At 43.3% G+C, this 20,958-nt stretch overlaps 1 protein-coding gene across 1 annotated transcript in view; it reads right to left on the bottom strand.

Moving 5' to 3' along the window:
• Positions 1 to 1,818: 1,818 nt before the first annotated feature.
• LOC126344496 (lazarillo protein-like) overlaps positions 1,819 to 20,958 on the bottom strand; it is a 46,204-nt gene continuing 27,064 nt past the window's right edge. The window contains exons 4-6 of the mRNA XM_050002023.1: positions 13,470 to 13,558; positions 12,812 to 12,907; positions 1,819 to 2,704 (exon numbers count right to left, since the gene is read on the bottom strand). Of these exons, the coding sequence (XP_049857980.1) occupies positions 2,574 to 2,704; positions 12,812 to 12,907; positions 13,470 to 13,558 (316 nt within the window). The 3' untranslated portion in view covers positions 1,819 to 2,573. The remainder of the gene's footprint in view (positions 2,705 to 12,811; positions 12,908 to 13,469; positions 13,559 to 20,958) is intronic.

The raw sequence follows: 20,958 nt of genomic DNA, 5'->3' as shown, positions 1-20,958 counted from the left end.
GACAGGAATGGCATGATATAGTGTTTTCGGAAGAATCCTGGTTCTGTTTGATTGAAAATGATATCCGCATTTTGTTTCGCCGCAGACAGGCTGAGCGGCATCACAGTGACTGCATTCGTACAAGACACAAAGCGCCAGCTCGAGGCCTTATGGCGTGGGGCGCTATTGGGTACAACCACTAATATCAGTTGGTGCGCCGGCCGAAGTGGCCGAGCGGTTCTAGGCGCTTCAGTCTGGAACCGCGCGACCGCTTCGGTCGCAGGTTCGAATCCTGCCTCGGGCATGGAAGTGTGTGATGTCCTTAGGTTACTTAGGTTTAATTAGTTCTAAGTTCTAGGGAACTCGTGACCTCAGAAGTTAAGTCCCACAGTGCTCAGAGCCATTTTTTTTCAGTTGTTGCGTGTCCAGGGCATTGTGACCAGTGTGACCTAGGTGAATGTCCTGCGACCCGTAGCCATATCGGTCCTGTACAACACTTCACACCCCATTTTTCAGCAAGCTACTGCATAAGCACGCGTTGATGCACGAACACGTGGCTTCTCGGTGTTACAGGATGTCAGCCTTTGCCCTGGCCCGCCAGATTACCAGACATGTGGCCAATCGAAAATGTGTGGGGTATGGTGATCGACGGGTGCAACGCTGTGGCTCAATCCCGACCACCAAAGATAAACATTTTAACCAGGTGAATACGGCATGGATGACTATACCACAGGACGCCATTCGCGCCTTATAAGCGTCGATGCCATCACGCATGGAACAAGTTATCTGGGCCCATGACGGACCCTGTGCCTACTAGGGAACGGGACACATGCTGAATCGAAGTGACTGAAATGCTAATAATTTCTGCAGAACATACTAATGTACATGTCCTTTGGATATGAATGTCTTACCTCTAGTCGTTGAAGGTGTTATGTTGCTTCTATGAGTGTAGGTAAGTGAATCATGGATAGTGAATCATGGGCAGTAGGAAAAGCAGAAAAGAAGAGAATAGAAGCCTTTGATATGTGTTGCTACAGAAGGATGTTAAAAACCTGGTGAACTGATAAGGTAAAGAATGAGGAGCTTCTCCACAGGAACGGCGGAGAACAAGACAAGACGAACCTGTTGGTAGGACTTGAGCTGTAGAAGGTAAAAATAGTTGGAGACAACAGAGGCTGGAATATATCGAACAAATAATTGGGGACGTTGTGCTAAGTGCTATCTTGAAATGAAAAGATTAGCGCAGGAGAGGAATTCGTGGTGGGTCACATCAAATCAGAGGGCTGGTGGAGAAAAAAAATAGTGAAATGACAAGTTCATAGATATGTTGGCTGTCTTAAATATACTTTGTAATAAAATATTGTAAATAGCAGCTGCCTCATTTATGTATCACTATACCATTCACGAGGTGGGACTTCGAAGAACCTAAGATATAGCTACCCAGTAACCCAGAACGACTGCATATTTGTTTGATGTAATAACAACGAAATTACGGTTTCTGTTTCAGAAATTGGTATTGAGAGGTGACGTAACGGCTAAGTTTCAAACTACAAATCGAGTGATCTGAGGTTTTGTCCTCTATCTGTCCAAGGACTTTCCTCTGTCACATACCGCTTCCTTCATCGCTAATTGGTACGTACGAAAGATATCAAGTTGCAATGGTTTGGAGTCCACGTTTAAATGCTGATCCTACTTTAACGGCCAAAGTAATTCCGTCCCAAGTTCGGAGGATCGCTTTCACATTGTAACTCGTCTCGTCCTGTAAGAGAACATTACAACCAAAACTTCATTTTACTCACACTTATTTTCCAGAGGCTACTATCAAAAAATAAACGTAGCTAATTTAGTGTAATAATTGTATTTGAATACATTTCGTTACATAGTACCTTTGCAAGTATTTGTGATGTAAACACTTTTCACTTCACATTGAAATAAAATGGTGACAGTTTACAAAAAAAGAAAAAAAAATACATTTGGGTGTCTCAGAGACACAAAAGTGATACAGGTAATTCCTTTTTCTTAGCTACTTTTAGTGCTTGGAAGAGCTATTTCATGATATATACGCACGCAGATAATCAAAAACAACTTTTAATACTCCTAGAAACTAGAATTACGATCTATGAGTTAATTTTCTTTAGCTACAGATGAAACGTAGTTGCCGGAGCTGATGAGATACGGTGGTTAAAACAATCAGTCCACATAAAAACAGTCACCAATTTATGACTCACTTACTATGTATAACTTTAACATTGTCCACAATTTTTCGATTTTTCACTTTTCAAAATACAAATATTCACTCGGTGTGAGGCGATAAAGCCGTCTTGTACTTACGTTTATTTACTCCGACCACTCTGAACATAGAAACATTGGATGCTTTGAAAATTTCTGCTAAAACTAAATCAGTGTCAACTACAATTTTGTATAACAAACGAAGACATTAATTTGATTTGTTTCGAGGAATACATCTCTTATGAATACTTTCTTTACATCGAAAAGCGTTACTGTAGCAATATTTTGTAAGACGCATAAAAATATGATTGCAGTGGCTATTAAGATAGTTTCAATCGGTCGATCGAGAATTGGTTGGTCGTCAGTTAATTGTTACAGTTTTGGTTTGTTTTGATGTACGACTTTGTTTCCAGGTTGTTCTTTTCTAAAACTGAGAACATGCGTTGGATTGTTTCACTGCTGGGATTCTTGTCTCTTGTGAGCAGCCATGAGAACTCTGGAAAAGACGTTGTGGAGATTAATTGAGGTACAAAACCAGGAAACTTTAGAATCTGCACAAATTTTATTAACAATGGGTGCAATATTAAATATTATACAGGGTGTAACAAAAAGGTACGGCCAAACTTTCAGGAAACATTCCTCACACACAAAGAAAGAAAATATGTTATGTGGACATGTGTCCGGAAACGCTTACTTTCCATGTTAGAACTCATTTTATTCCTTCTTTTCAAATCACATTAATCATGGAATGGAAACACACAGCAACAGAACGTACCAGCGTGTCTTCAAACACTTTGTTACAGGAAATATTCAAAATGTCCTCCGCTAGCGAGGATACATGCATCCAAGCTCCGTCGCATGGAATCCCTGATGCGCTGATGCAGTCCTGGAGAATGGCATATTGTATCGCAGCCGTCCACAATACGAGCACGAAGAGTCAGTACCTTTCGTACCGGGCTTGCGTAGACAAGAGCTTTCAAATTCCCCCATAAATGAAAGTCAAGAGGGTTGAGGAAAGGAGAACATGGAGGCTATGGAGTTGGTCCGCCTCTACGAATCCATCGGTCACTGAATCTGTTGTTGAGAAGGGTACTAACACTTCGACTGAAATGTGCAGGAGCTCCATCGTGCATGAACCACATGTTATGTCGTACTTGTAAAGGCACATTTTCTAGCAACACAGGTAGAGTATCCCGTATGGAAATCATGATAACGTGCTCCATTCAGCGTAGGTGGAAGAACATGAGGCACAATGAAGACATCACCTACAGTGTCTGCCCAAACGTTCAGAGAAAATCTGTGTTGATGACGTGATTGCACAATTGCGTGCGGACTCTTCAGCCCACACATGTTGATGGTGAAAATTTACAATTTGATCACGTTGGAATGAAGCCTCATCCGTAAAGAGAACATTTGCACTGAAATGAGGATTGACACATTGTGGGATAAACCATTCGCAGAAGTGTACCCGTGGAGGCTAATCAGCTGCTGATAGTGCCTGCACACGCTGTACATAGTACGGAAACAACTGGTTTTCCCGTAGCACTCTCCATACAGTGAAGTGGTCAGCGTTACCTTGTACAGCAGCAACTTCTCTGACGCTGACCTTAGGGTTATCGTCAATTTCACGAAGAATTGCCTCGTCCATTGCAGGTGTCCTTGTATTTCTAGGTCTTCCCCAGTCGCGAGTCATAGGCTGGAATGTTCCGTGCTCCCTAAGACGCCGATCAATTGCTTCGAACGTCTTCCTCTCGGGACAGCTTCGTCCTGGAAATCTGTCTCGATACAAACGTACCGCGTCACGCTTATTGCCCCGTGCTAATCCATACATCAAATGGGCATCTGCCAACTCCGCATTTGTAAACATTGCACTGACTGCAAAACCACGTTCGTGATGAACACTAACCTGTTGATGCTACGTACTGATGTGCTTGATGCTAGTACTGTAGAGCAATGAGTCACATATCAACACAAGCACTGAAGTCAACATTACCTTCCTTCAGTTGGGCCAACTGGCGGTGAATCGAGGAAACACAGTACATACTGACGAAATTATAATGATCTCTAACGTGGAAATTAAGCGTTTCCGGACACATGTCCACATAACCTATTTTCTTTATTTGTGTGTGAGGAATGTTTCCTGAAAGTTTGGCCGTACCTTTTTGTAACACCCTGTATAAGGGAATGCTCCTGCCTAGCTGACATCTTTTCCTTTCATAACAGCATATTTCACAACAGTTCAGGTACCAATACTACAATCATGGGAATAATCATACTGTGGCAAGAAACCAGTGTGGGAAATGGCGCTGATAAAGATTGATGCGGAATTAATCTTCCTTATTAACAACTACCTTAGCCTGTATTATGCTAAATATTTTAAATTGAGATTTACAACTGTATTCGGTTTCTATGTGATGGGTGACAACCAGAATCTAACTGTGACATCTCTATACCTTACTAAAAATGAAATGAGCATGATAATTCAAATTCTGATGATGTAAACTTGTTAACATTGTGGATAAAAAAAAACACGATGGGTGGTTCATAAGAGTTTTTGACAAACTGACGGTGCTGAATTAAAAAAAAATTAGGGAAGAATTGAGAAGAATATTATGAAAAATGTAAGAATAATTCTGTTTAAAAAATCTAATCAAACAACAAAGAAACATTAGGGAATGTTATGTAGACATGGGTGTTGTAAGTACAGTTTTAGAAATATTAAGAGTGAAATTAATAAAAAATGATACTTCTTAGGACATGAAAATTAATTAGTACTCATCGTGCGATTTTCTCATGGCATTATATTTACCAATATGGAAGTGAGATATTTTACCCAGTCGGATAGCGAGACACGTTTGCACGCCGCTTTCGATTTTCTGGAAGGAGCGGCGATCCCGAGGCCAGGCGTGTCGGCCAGCCTGGATGTGGCTTTTTAGCGGGTTTCCCGCATCCTACCAGGTGGACACCGCGCTGGTACCACGTAACGCACCAGTTGCACGATACGCAAACCTTCACAATGTTCGCAGACTTTCACACGGATAACAGATGCAGCTGGTTGGGGTACACACATTCCGTCCTGCAGGTAAAGGGATGGCAACAGGAAGGGCATCTGGCCGGCGTCTACATTAAAAATCTCAGTTCTGACAATTAACGTGCTGACCTCGTGTAGATACGAAATAAAGGCAAAACCAAAAGAAGACTGAGGTACATGAAGTCAGAGAATTTTAAAATCCGGATGTTGGCCGACATCATACGATATTAAATCATTTTTAAACTTCTTGTTTCATTAAATTTCTATGCCTATGACGCAGCTCATGGAACATGTGATCATGTATGTAGAATTTTTATTAAAAACGATCTGCTATGGTTACCACCATCATACCTGGCGAAGATCCTAAGGAAACGAATGCTGAGGATCCCATGAAACGTCAAATCGTACGTAATAGAAGCATAACAATGCCTAAGAGAGGCATATGTTTAACAAGAAATTAATGCACCCTAACAAATCAGATTACTGTTGCTAGAACAAATAATTATGCATACAACTATTGGAAAGAAATTAAAAATTTTGTGCGGTTGCTTAAAAAGAGACGGAAATTTTTTCTGAACTCTCATGACATGTTTAGGATTGAAGGGTAGTAGGACGTCAAAATGTCCGACTTGGAGCAGGGGAGACACCACAGAAGATTTTAATTTCCACTGTCTATACTTTTAAAATAAATTCATAAAACTTTGTCAGCATGACCATGAAAGATTCAGATTCACACTCACAGTAGTGGAAGTTCAAAAACATAACAAAAAAATTTTACATGTGTAATTTCATCATTTTTTCACTTACTATTGGCTGCATTTGTTGCTATAGGTACACTTTTCTTCATAAATAAGAGAGATCCTTCCATGAATTTTGCAAAGCATACAAACCAATTTATTTAATTTACAAAGAAATGAATGAGCTGCTACATTTTAAACTTCATGTTTAGAAAAAAATGAAATTTTTACCGCAGTTTTTAATAGATTTGGAAAATTCTAGATCTCTTACTTATGAAGAGAACTGTACCTATAGTAACAAATGAAACAATAGTAAATGAAAAAATGATGAAATTTCACATGTAAAAAAAATTATATTGCTATGTTTTAGGACCTCCACTGTTACGAGTGTGGATCCTGAATCCTTTCTGGTCATGCTGACAAAGTTTTACGAACTTATTTTTAAAGTATAGACAGTGGAAATTAAAATGTCCTGTGGCGGCTCTCCTGCTCCAAGTCGGCCCATCTGACGTACTACCCCCTTTAATTCAAAATCTGTTAACCTATTACAAATAGACAAAACTAGCACATGTTATGTAACAGGTTACACAGATTTTTTTCTTTATTGAGTTTAAATTACCCCCCCAGGGGGCGGCTGGCAGCAGCTTAGTACGCCGCCCTTCAGCCTACAGAATTTGTTTTAAAAAGATATAGATAATAAATAATAAAAGCTGGTGATAAAATCGGCTACTTAAATGGTAAAATGGTGGAAAATTGTGGAGCTTATAACATAAAACAAAGGTTTGATGATGCTAATAAAATACACAGGAAGCAGAAAAACAATAGACACACAATTAAACAACACGGCAACAGTCTGGTTTCTGTTCGCAAGAAATATAAAATTCACACCCACCGACAGCATGATGTTTGTTCGCAACACTTAAGTTTTTTTTAATTGTTATTTTTATCACTTTATACAAAGGCGGGCTGTCAGCACCAGAGTACGCAGCTCTTCAGCCTTGAGTGTGACAATAAGTATTACATAAAGGAGGCACAGAGAAGACAATCATAACAGCGGGCAAAAAATGAAGACACTAAAAAACAAAAAACATGGAGCCGTTCACTCTGGACGAGAAACATCACGAACACTAGTTGACACGGTGCACATAACACGGATGACGGCGACGGTACACGTGAACAGTGGTGGCGTGACGGCGATAGAACACTAAACAAATCGAAGGCACACACACGAGACACTGATGGCGATGATCTCCAGCGTGCGAATGTTCACTGAGCATGTGCGAGTCCGGGGACCTGCCAAGGGAGGGGGAGGAGGAAGGGGAGTGGGACAGGGAGAGGGGAGGGCAGATGGCATGGGCAAGGGAGACAGGGGAGGGGAGGAAAAAAGGGGGGGAGCCCGTAGGAAGAGGGGTGGAGGAAGGGGACACGCGAAAAGGAAAGAGGAGGGAGGGAGGGTGCCAAGAGGAGAGGACACAGGAAGTGGGGGGCAGGGAGGATCAAAGTTGATAGGAGGGGTAGATGGAGGGGAGGAGGACATCTTCAGGGAGGGGGAGCTGGCGGAAGCCAGGGAGGGTGGAGAGATGGAGACCGGGTGGGATGTGGGAATACAGGCCCGGCAGTCGGTGGGGGTGTGAGAGGAGGGGTGAGACAAGCAGGTGGGGAGGGTCGAGTTTGCGAGAGGTGTACAGGATCCATATCCTTTCAAGGAAAAGGAGGAGGTGGGGGAAAGGAATGAGATTGTACAGGATCCGTGTGGGGGAGGGGAGACGGAATTGATAGGCGAGGCGGAGAGCATGGCGTTCAAGGATTTGAAGGGATTTATAAAAGGTAGGGGGGGCGGAGATCCAAGCCGGATGGGCGTAGCAAAGGATAGGGCGGATGAGGGATTTATAGGTGTGGAGGATGGTAAGGGGTCCAGACCCCACATATGGCCTGAAAGGAGCTTGAGAAGACGGAATCGGGAGTGTGCCTTGGCTTGGATTGTCTGGAGATGGGGGGTCTAGGAGAGGCGACGGTCAAGGGCGACGCCTAGGTACTTGAGGGTGGGAGTGAGGGCGATAGGACGGCCATAGATGGTGAGATAGAAATCAAGGAGACGGAAGGAAGGGGTGGTTTTGCCTACAATGATCACCTGGGTTTTGGAGGGATTGACCTTGAGCAACCACTGGTTGCGCCAAGCCGTGAACTGGTCAAGATGGCATTGGAGAAGGGTGTTGGGAGCACTGCAGGGTGGGGGCAAGGGCAAGGAAGGTAGTGTCATCGGCAAACTGGATAAGGTGGACGGGGGGTAACGGCGGCGGCATGTCCGCCGTATACAAAAGGAACAGAAGGGGGAAGAGGACGGAGCCTTGGGGCACACCAGCGGAGGGAAAAAAGGTGTAGGAGTCCGTGTTATGGATGGTGATGTAGGAAGGATGGTGAGAGAGAAAGGAGCCGATCAGACAGACGTAGTTAATGGGAAGGGCGAAGGTTTGGAGCTTGAAGAGGAGACCGGAATGCCATACGCAGTCATAAGCTCGTTCGAGGTCCAAGGAGAGGAAGATAGCGGAGCAACGGGAATTAAGCTGGTCGGAAAGGAGATGAGTTAGGTGAAGGAGAAGGTTGTCGGAAGAGAAGGAAGGCCGAAAGCCATACTGGGTGACGGGAAGGGGGCGGTGCTGGCGGAGATGCTGGTGGATGCGTCGAGTGAGGATGGATTCCAAGACCGTGCTGAAGGCTGAAGTAAGGCTGATGGGACAGTAGGAAGAGACGGCGGATGGCGGTTTACTAGGTTTAAGGAACATCAGGATATGGGAGGTTTTCCACAGGTCGGGGCAGTAACCAGTGGACAAGACTACATTGTAGAGCCTGGCCAAGGTGGAGAGGAAAGAGACAGGAGCATCACGAAGGTGACGGTAGGTGACACGATCGTGACCAGGAGCGGTGTTGCGTTTTGTGCGGAGTGTAGTAATGAGATCCCGTGTAGTGATTGGGGCATTGAGTTCTGTGCGTGCAATCTTGTCCAAGTACTGGAAACCAGGTGAGAGGGGAGGGAAAGAGGTATCAGTTCGATCGCAGACATCCAGGAAGAGGGAGTAATCGAACTGGGGATCGTCGGGGATGGAAAAGACATCGGACAGGTAGGAGGCAAAGTGATTGGCCTTACTAAGGGTGTCAGGGAAGGGGTGATCATCATGGAGAAGAGGATAGTAGGGGGAAGGTTTAGTTCCTCTAAGGCGACGGATGGCTGACCAGAACTTGGATGAGTTGATAGGTAGGGTAGCATTTAAACGGGTGCATTGCTGTCGCCAGTTCCAGCGTTTCTTGGCCGCGAGCAAATTACGAATGTGTCGCTGGAGTTGCCAGTGGCGTCGTAGTGCGTCCGGGTCACGTGTGTGGAGGAAGGCACGGTAGAGACGGCGGGATTCAAGGAGGAGGAGGATGGCCTGTGGGGGTAAGGTAGGACGGTGGGGGTGGATAGTGGCAGTAGGGACGTGGGCCTCCACAGCCTCAGACAAAGTCTGCTGAAGAAAGGAGGCGGCCTGGGTTACAACGTCTGGGTGGCGGTAGGTGAAGGGGTGGCTATCGACCTGGGTGGAGAGGGTATCCCGATAGGCATTCCAGTTGGCACGGGAATAGTCATGGACGTACTTAGGGGGAGGGTCATGACGAGGGTCGGGGAGGACGATCGTCTGAAACGGTGAGGAGGACAGGGAGATGGTCGCTACCAATAGGCTCCAGGACATCCACCGTTATGCGGCCAAGGAGGTTGGCGGAGGAAAGGACAATATCAGGAGTGGAGTTGGATACGGGATGGGTATGCTGGGCGATGGGGATGAGGTCGCCTTGAAGGGAGGAGAGGAACTGATGCCACCGCCTTAACTGGGCGGCGGAACGACTGAGGATGTTGAGGTCGGCGGCGATCAGGTAGGAGGAGAAGGTACAGTCAATGTGGAAGTCGAAGGGAATAGGGGCGTCAAGGCGGACATAGATGGTGGCGCAGGTAACGGTAAGGCCGGGGAAGAAGAGACTAAGGATCAGGTGTTCGGTGGGGTGGGGAAGGAGAGGTTGGAGCTGAACAGGGATCTGGCGGTGGTGACCGATGGCAACTCCACTACGCGCAATCGGGAGGGGATTATCAGAACGGTGAAGGAAGTATGGCGAAGTGTGGACGGTGTGGTGGGGTTGGAGGAAGGTTTCATTGAGGAGGAAGGCGTCCACGCGGTGGGTGGCAAGGGTGTGCAGGAATAGGTTCTTGTTGGCGGGAAGGGAGCGGATGTTGCTGAAAAGGATACGGTGCTGTCGCCCCATGACAGGGATACTCTTATGGGTTTCACAGACATACAAATTTTTTATAAATGTCGAACAACATTCAAGAACAGAAAGCTTTTAAGTGCAGAAATACAAATCATTTTAGATACTAATACATGAGACTTGGATGTTTACGTCAAATACTCTCATGAATAACTCACAGAATAAAAGGTAGCACTATTAGCTGCACAGTTCGACCTCGACTATTGCAAGTAGCATACAAGCAACGCCCAGCGACGCCGCGTGAGCTGGGAGGAAGGCTCGGTCACGCTAGGTGCCGTAACCATAGCGGTGCATTTCTCAAGAGCACCACCCAGCTTCGTATCCAAAGCATTACATTTAAAATTTAAGCCAGAATTGCAAAAGATGCGTGTCAATATAAAGAACATTTAAAATAATGCTTGCCCTACTTGGGCAGAAATCCTATCTTATAAAAGTGCAATGATATATTACGTTAAACCAGCATATAAAAATCTTTATAAGGCTTTTTTTTTATTTGTTTACATATGTAAAATTATCTAATTATTGCCAGCGGAAATCTGTTACAGTGCAGACTGGCCATATAACAATACATTTTCATTTTTATTGCAAAGAAAAAGTCCTTGGGTCGCTATTTATAGAACGAAGTGCAAAAAAGTACATTAGATACAGTTAAACCTTCACAAATGAATTTACAACTTCAGTTCCATAACAGAACAAAGACTCATGCGTCATCATTTACCCGATCCAGCGCAAAATAGGTGCAACATCAGGCGACTTTAAAATTCCAAGACTGAAATGTTGTCAGTATCTCAGATAATGGGATAAGTAAAAACAGGATGGAATGGAAATGAAGTCCCATGCTTCCTGACAGAGCGTAGGGGAAGGATGCGGGAGACCCGCACCGCCGTACTAGGTAAGGTCCTAATGGAAGTGGTTTACCGTTGTCTTCCTTCGACCTTAATGCGAATGAATGATGATGATGACACAACACCCAGTCGTCTCGGGGCAGGTGAAAATCCCTGAGCCCGAGGGGAATCAAACCTAGGACCACGTGCTGGGGAAGGGAGAACGCACGAGCGGCGGACAGAAACGGGGTACTATATTATTTTGTTTTAATTTGATGGAAGATTCTAGATTTTTTAAATATTGTTTGGAACTGACTTTTACAAGATATGTGCGTTTCTGTAAAATATCTGCTACTTTTGTGTGCTTACAATAGGTCAACAGATAATAAACAAATTCAGAAAAAAATCATCGATTGTTTTTAAGCAATTACACAGCCTTACTAAATTCTTTCAAATAATAACATTCCTAATGGTTGCAAGCCCATACGAGAAATTTTATTCTGAAATAAAATCATTACTCATTTTGAATAAAGTCTCATTAATCTGGAGAAGTCGATAGCTCAATGTGCGGCTAAGGGGATTCGTTGAGAAAGCAATTTTATTTCGCTCTGTTAACGTACAATTTCTTGGTCCAGTTTCGTTCGCTGAGAGGTCCTTCACAGATTGAGCTACCCTGGATGTATTTGAACGATTGGTAATACCATACCTCACTGTAAACGGAGTGCCATGGTCTCTTTTTGCAACGTATAAAAACATGCAGGAGTATGTAAAATGGAAAAAAATCGAGTGTATAGAAGATCTAAAATGTTCAAAATTCCTTCGATGTACATGTTGCTAAGATATTGTATTTACGTCTAACACTAGTCTGAACAGATTGGAATTACAAAAAGGAATGCAACTGAGAATCAGAAACTTGTACAATAAATGCTAGAATTGTGTTATAATAGACGGCAAAACATCAGATTCGTTTATAACGGACAGAAAGATTCGGCGAGGAAGTGTGCTGCGACAAGCGCTTTTTAATATAGACATGGTTAACATCATAAGGGAAGATGGCCAAGGGTCAACAGCAGATGACATGAAAATCGTAGCATATGCAGTCACTGTCATGATTTGAGAAGAAAATGGGCAAAAACTGAAAGAACAACTAAATACGTGGCAGCGAGTAGCGGAAGAAGCGAGCATGGACACGAACAATAAGGAAATAATTAAAGCAGTACGAAAAATGAAACTTGCAACTTACTTGCAATGGAAAACTTATTAAAGTAGTAGACGGTTTCAAAGACGTAGGAAGTAACCGCTTTCTACGAGGAATCCTGGGTAAGACGAGATGGGTCAGGATAAGAAAGGAAGCAATACGCAACAACCAGAAGATCAAGCCCCAAAAAGAAACTAGAGAGAAAAATAGGGTTAAATAGTTCGGTCACATTAAAAGAGTGGAACCAAAGAGATTTCCAATGAGAGACCTCGAATGGACAAAACATGGACGGGGATCAATTTGAACAACACCTATGTGCAGGAACTGGCAGGTACGAGATTAAATGATAATGGTGACTGAAACTATTTAAATTTCAAGCGGCTCAGTTATGAAGAGGGAGTATGTCTACTCATTTATGATGAAATGCAGCAGATGTTTTTTCCATAATTGAAACCAAAACATAATTGTCTTATATTGTAGTTGTGCTGAAATTGAATGGGCTGTCAGAGGCGAAACTTACGTGCGTTAGCGATGTTTGCGAGGCTGCTACACGACCAAACTACAGAGTAGGTGTCGTAGTCCGTGTCCAGAATCCAGTAGGGCGCCTTGAGAGATCCTGCAAGTGAAACACATTTAGCATCCGAGTATACGAAGAAGTTAGTAACTTAATTTTTGCGATGTCGTAATTATTAGAATGTATGAAAAACTTTTGTGTGATAGTGATCTAATGTATCCAAAATGTAGATTGTAATAAATAAATTCGCACACACCACACACACACACACACACACACACACACACACACACACACACACACCTGCACGAGCATAAACTATAATATGCACAGAACTACAAATTCGTTCAAATCTGCTTCATAAGCGCTGAAACAACCGAAGATTTATTAGTGTAATTCACAACAGAACTCTCAAGCGACATTGTAGGCCAACTTCTGTAATGTTATCTCTTCAAAAAGGAGGTCCGTCATTAGAGCGAAGTGATACACGAACAGCCGCTGCAGTTTTGGGAATAAGTGAGCCAACGTTACGTACTTGTGAATACCCAGAACACTGCAATGCTACTTTAATATATGAGAGACTCAGAGGTTGCTGGTGAATGCGGCGCAGTGTTTGAGGCGTGCACGAATACGGTGTGTGTTGTCTATGTGAGGGCCCACTCACCTGTGAGAGGAAACGACACGAGTAGCCGCCCGTCGCTCTCGTCACTAGCCAGGTTCGCCGTTCCCTTGATCGTTTCCGTGATGCCAGTCCTGTAAAAATCACGGTTTCTCAACAAAAAGAGGCAATAGTCGTCTTTTCATAATCTGTCACGTGCTACAAATGTACCAACATGCAATCTTCTGTATATTGCGCAAATTGTATCTACCAGTAGCAAAATAATCAAACAACGGGAAATCCAGGATGGAATGTAACAATAACAGAGAAGGAAAGTTGCTACTAACCATATAGGGGAGATGCTGAGTTGCGATAGGCACAATAAAAAGATACCAACCATTTCCTCGATCGACTCTCCACAGTTCCTTTCCCTTCACTACACTGTGCCCTGCTCATCACTATTGATGCCACCTCCTTATACAATAACATTCCTAATGCCCATGGCCTTACTGCTATCGAACACGCCCTATGGATTCCAAACCAACAACCTCCTTCCTGGTCTCCATGATCAACTGTGTCCTCACCCACAATTACTACTCCTTTGAAGGCATTACCTACAAACAAATCCGCAGTACGGTTATGGGCACTCGCATGGCACCATTCTATGCTAACCTAATCATGGGCCTTCTAGGGGAATCCTTCCTAAAACCCCAGAATTCTAAACCCCTCACCTGGTTCAGATTCATAGATGACATCTTTGCTATCTGGAATGAAGGTGAGGACACCTTATTCACATTCCTCCAGAACCTCAACATCTTCTCCCCCATTTGCTTCACCTGGTCCTACTCAACCCAACCCACCTTCTTAGTTGTTACATCCACCTCAGAATGGCTACATCAGTACCTCTGTCCATATCAAACCCACTAACCACCAGCAATACCTCCACTTCGACAGCTGCTACCTGTTCCATACCAAGAAGTCCCTTCTGTACAGCTTAGCCACCCATGGTTGTGACGAGCAGTCCCTCTCTAAATATACTAAGAGTCTCAGTGAGGGCTTCATGGACCGTTATTATCCTCCCATCCTTGTACAAAAACAAATTTCCCACCACCTCCATGTACCATAGTTTGACCACGGAGGTGAATTCCCCTCGTAACTCAGTACCATTGGGGACTGGAGCAACTGAATTACATTCTCCGCCAGGGTTTCGAATACCTCTCGTTGTGCCCTGAAATGAGAAATGTTCTACCCACTATCCTTCCCACTCCTCCTACCGTGGTATTCCACTGTCCACTGCACCCACACAATATACTCATCTATCCATACACAGCACCTGCTCCCAATCCCTTACCTCATGGCTCACATCCCTGTCATAGACCTAGGTGCAAGACCTGTCCCATACATCCTCCTACCACCACCTACTCCAGTCTGGTCCTTAACATCACCTATCCCATCAAAGGCAAGGTTACCTGTGAAGCCAGTCACGTGATTTACAAGCTAATTTGCAACCAATGTGCTGCATTCTATGTAGGCATGACTCCCAACAAGCTGTCTGTCTGCATGAATGGCCACCGACAAACTGTGGCCAAAAAACAAGTGGACCACGCTGTTGCTGAACACGCTGCCAAACAAATCCCTCATCTCAATGACTGCTTCACAGCCTGTGCCATATGGAGCCTTCCCACCAACACCAGCTTTTCTGAATTGCGCAGGTTAGAACTTTCCCTGCAATACATCCTACATTCCCGTAACCCTCCTGGCCTCAACCTTCGTCAGTCACTGTCCTCACCCATCCAGCCCCATCCAGCCCCCTCCCTGTTCCCATTCCAGCACTACACAGCCGTCATTTCACCACCACAACCAGTCTTTTAATTTCTTTTTATTTTTCTTATTGTTTTTATTTTTATTATTATTTTTATTTCTCTCGTTTCCGCTACTTACCCCCTCCCCCCCTCCCCCCCCCCCCCGCACTTTCTGTCCTGCTATCCGTTTAAACTGCAACACTTCACTGTCCGCCACTCCCGTCATACTATCCCTCCCCCTCCCCGCCCCAGCCTCCTCCTTACCCCCACTCAGTCGCAACTCCCATCATGCACTGGTGCTGCTGCTCGCACTGTAGTTTCAGCTCTCTGAGACTGCAGACGTGTGTGCAAGTTGTGTTTGCGAGTGTGTGTGTGTGTGCGTGTGTGTGGTGTGTCTACTGCTGACAAAGGCCTTAATGGCCGAAAGCTATGATCGTGTGAATCTTTTTATTGTGCCTATCTCGACTCAGCATCTCATCTATATGGTGAGTAATAGCAAAATAATAATAGTCTCGGTATCTTCCACTCCTTCCGCCCAGGCCACTGCAGGGAAGCTTATGCCGACCTGCTATACCGCCAGTGCTGACTTTGCGATATGGTGGGAGAAGAAGTGACTTGTGCAACTCGTCAGCCAACGACTCTTAGAGAACTATGTGAACAGGTCGAGCAGGCGTGGCATAACGTATCCCAGGACAGTATTCGCCATCTGTACTATCGATTGGATGCCAGAGTCAGCTCTTGCATTGCCATCTGTGGAGGCTACTCCACACACTCGTATGGATGCTTCAGAATGGATCGATATCTGATACCTCAGAACCGCTTGTGCTACGAATTTGTAAATGTAATAATGTACTGCACGTGCACTCTTGCAACAAATCTTAAGTGAACTGGAAACCTCTAAAAGTATGTACTAACTTTTTACGGCAGCGTAAAATGTCTCGCAGGCAGCAGAGGAATTTTCAGATGTAGAATAAAAATGTTTCTCCACAGCATTCCATTCTGTGTCACGGAAGAATTCCCGGATAGAAATCGTCATTCAGTTAGAAACCTGTAAACGGCCAACATACTTCTACTTGTATCCGCAGTGTTTTGTTCTGCTACCATTTTATACATCATAACATTTATCGAGAATGTGAAATAACTAACCTAGTCAGTTGCCAGTTGCTTGGGTTGCGAGGATCTACATCTACATCCGTACTCCGCAAGCCACCTGACGGTGTGTGGCGGAGGGTACCCTGAGTACCTCTATCGGTTCTCCCTTCTATTCCAGTCTCGTATTGTACGTGGAAAGAAGGACTGTCGGTATGCTTCTGTGTGGGCTCTAATCTCTCTGATTTTATCCTCATGGTCTCTTCGCGAGATATACGTAGGAGGGAGCAATATACTGCTTGACTCTTCGGTGAAGGTATGTTCTCGAAACTTCAACAAAAGCCCGTACCGAGCTACTGAGCGTCTCTCCTGCAGAGTCTTCCACTGGAGTTTATCTATCATCTCCGTAACGCTTTCGCAATTACTAAATGATCCTGTAACGAAGCGCGCTGCTCTCCGTTGGATCTTCTCTATCTCTTCTATCAACCCTACCTGGTGCGGATCCCACACTGCTGAGCAGTATTCAAGCATTGGGCGAACAAGCGTACTGTAACCTACTTCCTTTGTTGTCGGATTGCATTTCCTTAGGATTATTCCAATGAATCTCAGTCTGGCATCTGCTTTACCGACGATCAACTTTATATGATCATTCCATTTTAAATCACTCCTAATGCGTACTCCCAGATAATTTATGGAATTAACTGCTTCCAGTTGCTGACCTGCTATTTTGTAGCTAAATGATAAGGGACCTATCTTTCTATGTATTCGCATCACATTACACTTCGCTACATTGAGATTCAATTGCCATTCCGTGCACCATGCGTCAATTCGCTGCAGATCCTCCTGCATTTCAGTACAATTTTCCATTGTTGCAACCTCTCGATACACCACAGCATCATCTGCAAAAAGCCTCAGTGAACTTCCGATGTCATCCACCAGGTCATTTATGTATATTGTGAATAGCAACGGTCCTATGACACTCCCCTGCGGCACACCTGAAATCACTCTTACTTCGGAAGACTTCTCTCCATTGAGAATGACGTGCTGCGTTCTGTTATCTAGGAACTCCTCAATCCAATCACACAATTGATCTGATAGTCCGTATGCTCTTACTTTGTTCATTAAACGACTATGGGGAACTGTGTCAAACGCCTTGCGGAAGTCAAGAAACACGGCATCTACCTGTGAACCCGTGTCTAAGGCCCTCTGAGTCTCGTGGACGAATAGCGCGAGCTGGGTTTCACACGATCGTCTTTTTCGAAACCCATGCTGATTCCTACAGAGTAGATTTCTAGTCTCCAGAAAAGATGTTGAGACGTTACGGTGGGTGGCTCAGTCAAGCCTAAAAAGTCTCCGTGGTTATCTGTACAAAGAAAGTGTGGTTTGTGTGTGTGTGTGTGTGTGTGTGTGTGTGAGAGAGAGAGAGAGACAGAGAGAGGGAGAGAGAGAGAGAGAGAGAGAGATGGAGGGAAAGAGAGAGGGAGGGAGGGAGAGAGAGAGAAAATGTTTGTGTGGTCACGATATGACAGTTTTGTGAATATACGTTCTAAACAAAAGGAGTTATTTGAAAGACCTGAGATGGCTTTATAATAGTCAAATCAATGTCAAGTTAAAAAAAAGAAAAACCTCTGGCAGTTTTCACTGCAGTATTTCCAGCCTCGACACGAAACAAATATCCATTGCTTATACCCAATAAAATGACGACCTGGCAAAATTACATGACGCAGCGTAATCCCTATGTGAGATAAAGGTAATAATTATATATTCATTCCCGAGTACAATTGTATTTGACTTCGTGTAGGAAAATATATTGGTTTTCATCATCAATTTCAGCTCAATGTTGGTTTTCTGGTGAGCAGAATCCACGTACATGTGATGAACAGCTACAATATACTATAATAAACCACCTTTATCAATTAATCTTTATAGATAAAACGTACCATCCTGACTGACTGACTGACTGACTGATGACTCATCATCGCCCAGCCCAAACCGCTACGGAGAGAAACTTGAAATTTGCAGAAAATTTGGAACGCACACTGCAGGCGACGTTTAAAAAGGGATTTTTCGGTATACCGATTCTGAGGAGGTAAACAAGGGGATAAGGCGTTTCTTTTTTTTTTAAGTGTCGTTATTAAGGCAATTTTGAAGCTACACCTACGAAAATTGGTGTTTGGCTTCGCGGTCAGAAATAAAGAAATACGCGTTTCAGTATTTTTGGAAATTTGGCCTTATGGGGGGTTAACGCATTTTATTATAATTAAAGAACTACTAAAGTATTTTAAAGGCACATCTATGAACAGTGGTATTTGACTTCTCCGTTACAAATTAAGACATACGTGTTTCCATGTTTTTGGAAATTGAACTCCTTTGCCGGTGAAATAGGGAATCCAATTTTTTCGAATGTTTTTTATTCTGGAAGTATTTTTGAAGCTAAGTCAATGAAAATTTAAATTTTGTTTCTCAGCTAGAAATGAAAAATACATGTTTCACTGTTTTTTGGGAATTCAACCCCTATGGGAGTGAAACGGTGGATTTAAGTTTTTATGGATATATTTCCTTGCACAAGCATTTTTGAAGCTAAATTTATGAAAATTTGTATTTGGCTTCTCTGTTATAAATGAAACATATGCATGGCACTGTTTTTGGAAATTCAATTCCTAAGCGGGTGATACTGGAGGGGGGAGTAACGTTTTACGAAATATTTCATTGCGAAAGATTTTTTAAAATTAAATCTTTGAAAATTGGTGTTTCACTGTTTTTCGAAATTCAGCTCCTAACGGGTGAAACAGTGTGAAACTCACTGCCTGACTCGTCAGCGTCCTGCCCTAACCACTATGGATAGAAACAGGAAGTTTGGAGAGGGTGTGGATCAGTCATCGATTAAGAAGTGATTGTCCGAAGTTACTCTCCTAAGCGGGTGAAATAGGCTTTTTACAAGTATGTCGCTATCAATGGAATTCTGAATATTTTTTTCAGTCATTGGTCTTCTGACTGGGTTGATGCGGCCCGCCATAAATTCCTCTTCTGTGTCATACTCTTCATCTCAGGGAAGCACTTGCAACATACGTTTTCAATTATTTGCTGAATGTACTCCAATTCTGTATTCCTCTACAGTTTTTGCCCTCTGCAGCTCGCTCCAGTACCATGGAAGTCATTCTATCCCTTCTCCTTGTCAGTGTTTTCCATATATTACTTACCTCTCCGATTCTGCGCAGAAACTCCTCATTCCTTACCTTATCAGTCCACCTCATTTTCAACTTTCGTCTGTAGCACCACATCTCAAATGCTTCGATTCTCTTCTGTTCCGGTTTTCCCACAGTCCATTTTTCGCTACCATACAGTGCTGTACTAAACAAACACACATTCTCAGGAATTTCTTCCTCACATTAAGTCCTACGTTTAATACTAGTAGACTTCTCTTGGCCAAGAATGCCCTTTTTGCCAGTGCTAGTCTGCTTTTAATGCCCTCTTGCTCCGTCCGTCATTGGTTGTTTATCTGCCTTGTTTGACTGTCCCCACAATCTTGTTGTGTAACGTTGATTTATCAATGTTTGGACTCAGTAACGTGGGCCGATCATCACATTTTCACAGCGCTCGTCACGCTGAGTCAGAGACACTATGAAACAGGTGACAGGGGCAGACGAATATGAATAAACAGTTCTGTTAGTAATGAAACTACTCATCTTTCTTGTTGCCCTTCTTTGTAGTTTTTTGATAACTCATTATGCATTTCCTTTCTGTAGTTTTTCTGTAGTTATCATCTAGAGGATGGTCGGCTTGCTGTTCCAATACTAGTATGAAATGTGGTGGACTTTCTGCAGAATTACACATATACTTTCAGTTATTTCACTTCACAGTACAAATGAATAAAATACACATAAATCGTTCTCCATCCTCGCTCTTCAAACACGTACAACCAACTGCACAAAAGAACAAAGATTTACTTCTAACACCACGTATCAAATAAATGAGGCCTACATCCATCTATTTATGCAAATCAATATTTGGAACACATATTTCATAAATAAATACAATTAATTATCTCTCTTTTTTGAAAAGTCCACAATCACCGTTGTAATTACATTAAGTATTTATAAACATTGACGTCCAAATATTTTCGCATAGCTGTGTGTTAGTAAATTTTTGGTTTTTATGTCTGCGCTGCGGTATCGTTCACTTGATATTATCCATGGTCGGTTATTACATTTATCTCATCTTAACCAGTTTTATAACACTAGGTAGTAGAATTCCTTAACTTCATCTACTTCCTGACCATCTGCCCTGATGTTAAGCTTCTCGCCGTTCTCATTTCTGCTGCTTCTCATTAATTTTATCTTTCTTATTTATGCTCTCAATCCATATTCTGTACTCATTAGACAATTCATTCCATTAAGGAGATCATGTATTTGTTCTTCACTTTCACTCAGGATAGTAACGTCATCAGTGAATCCTATCATTGATATCCTTTCACCTTGAATTTTAATTCCACTCCAGGAACTTTCTTTTTATTTCCATCATTGCTTCTTCGATGTACACATTGAACAGTAGATGCGAAAGACTACATCCCTGTCTTACACTCTTTTTACTCCGAGCTCTTTGATCTTGGTCGTTCACCTTTATTATTCCCTCTTGGCTCTTGTATACATCGTATATCACCCGTC

This window comes from Schistocerca gregaria, chromosome 1 (genome assembly GCF_023897955.1).
Source record: "Schistocerca gregaria isolate iqSchGreg1 chromosome 1, iqSchGreg1.2, whole genome shotgun sequence".
NCBI lineage: Eukaryota > Metazoa > Arthropoda > Insecta > Orthoptera > Acrididae > Schistocerca > Schistocerca gregaria.
The sequence above is the reverse complement of the archived record's forward strand: the minus strand, read 5'-3'. Positions and strand labels throughout refer to the sequence as shown.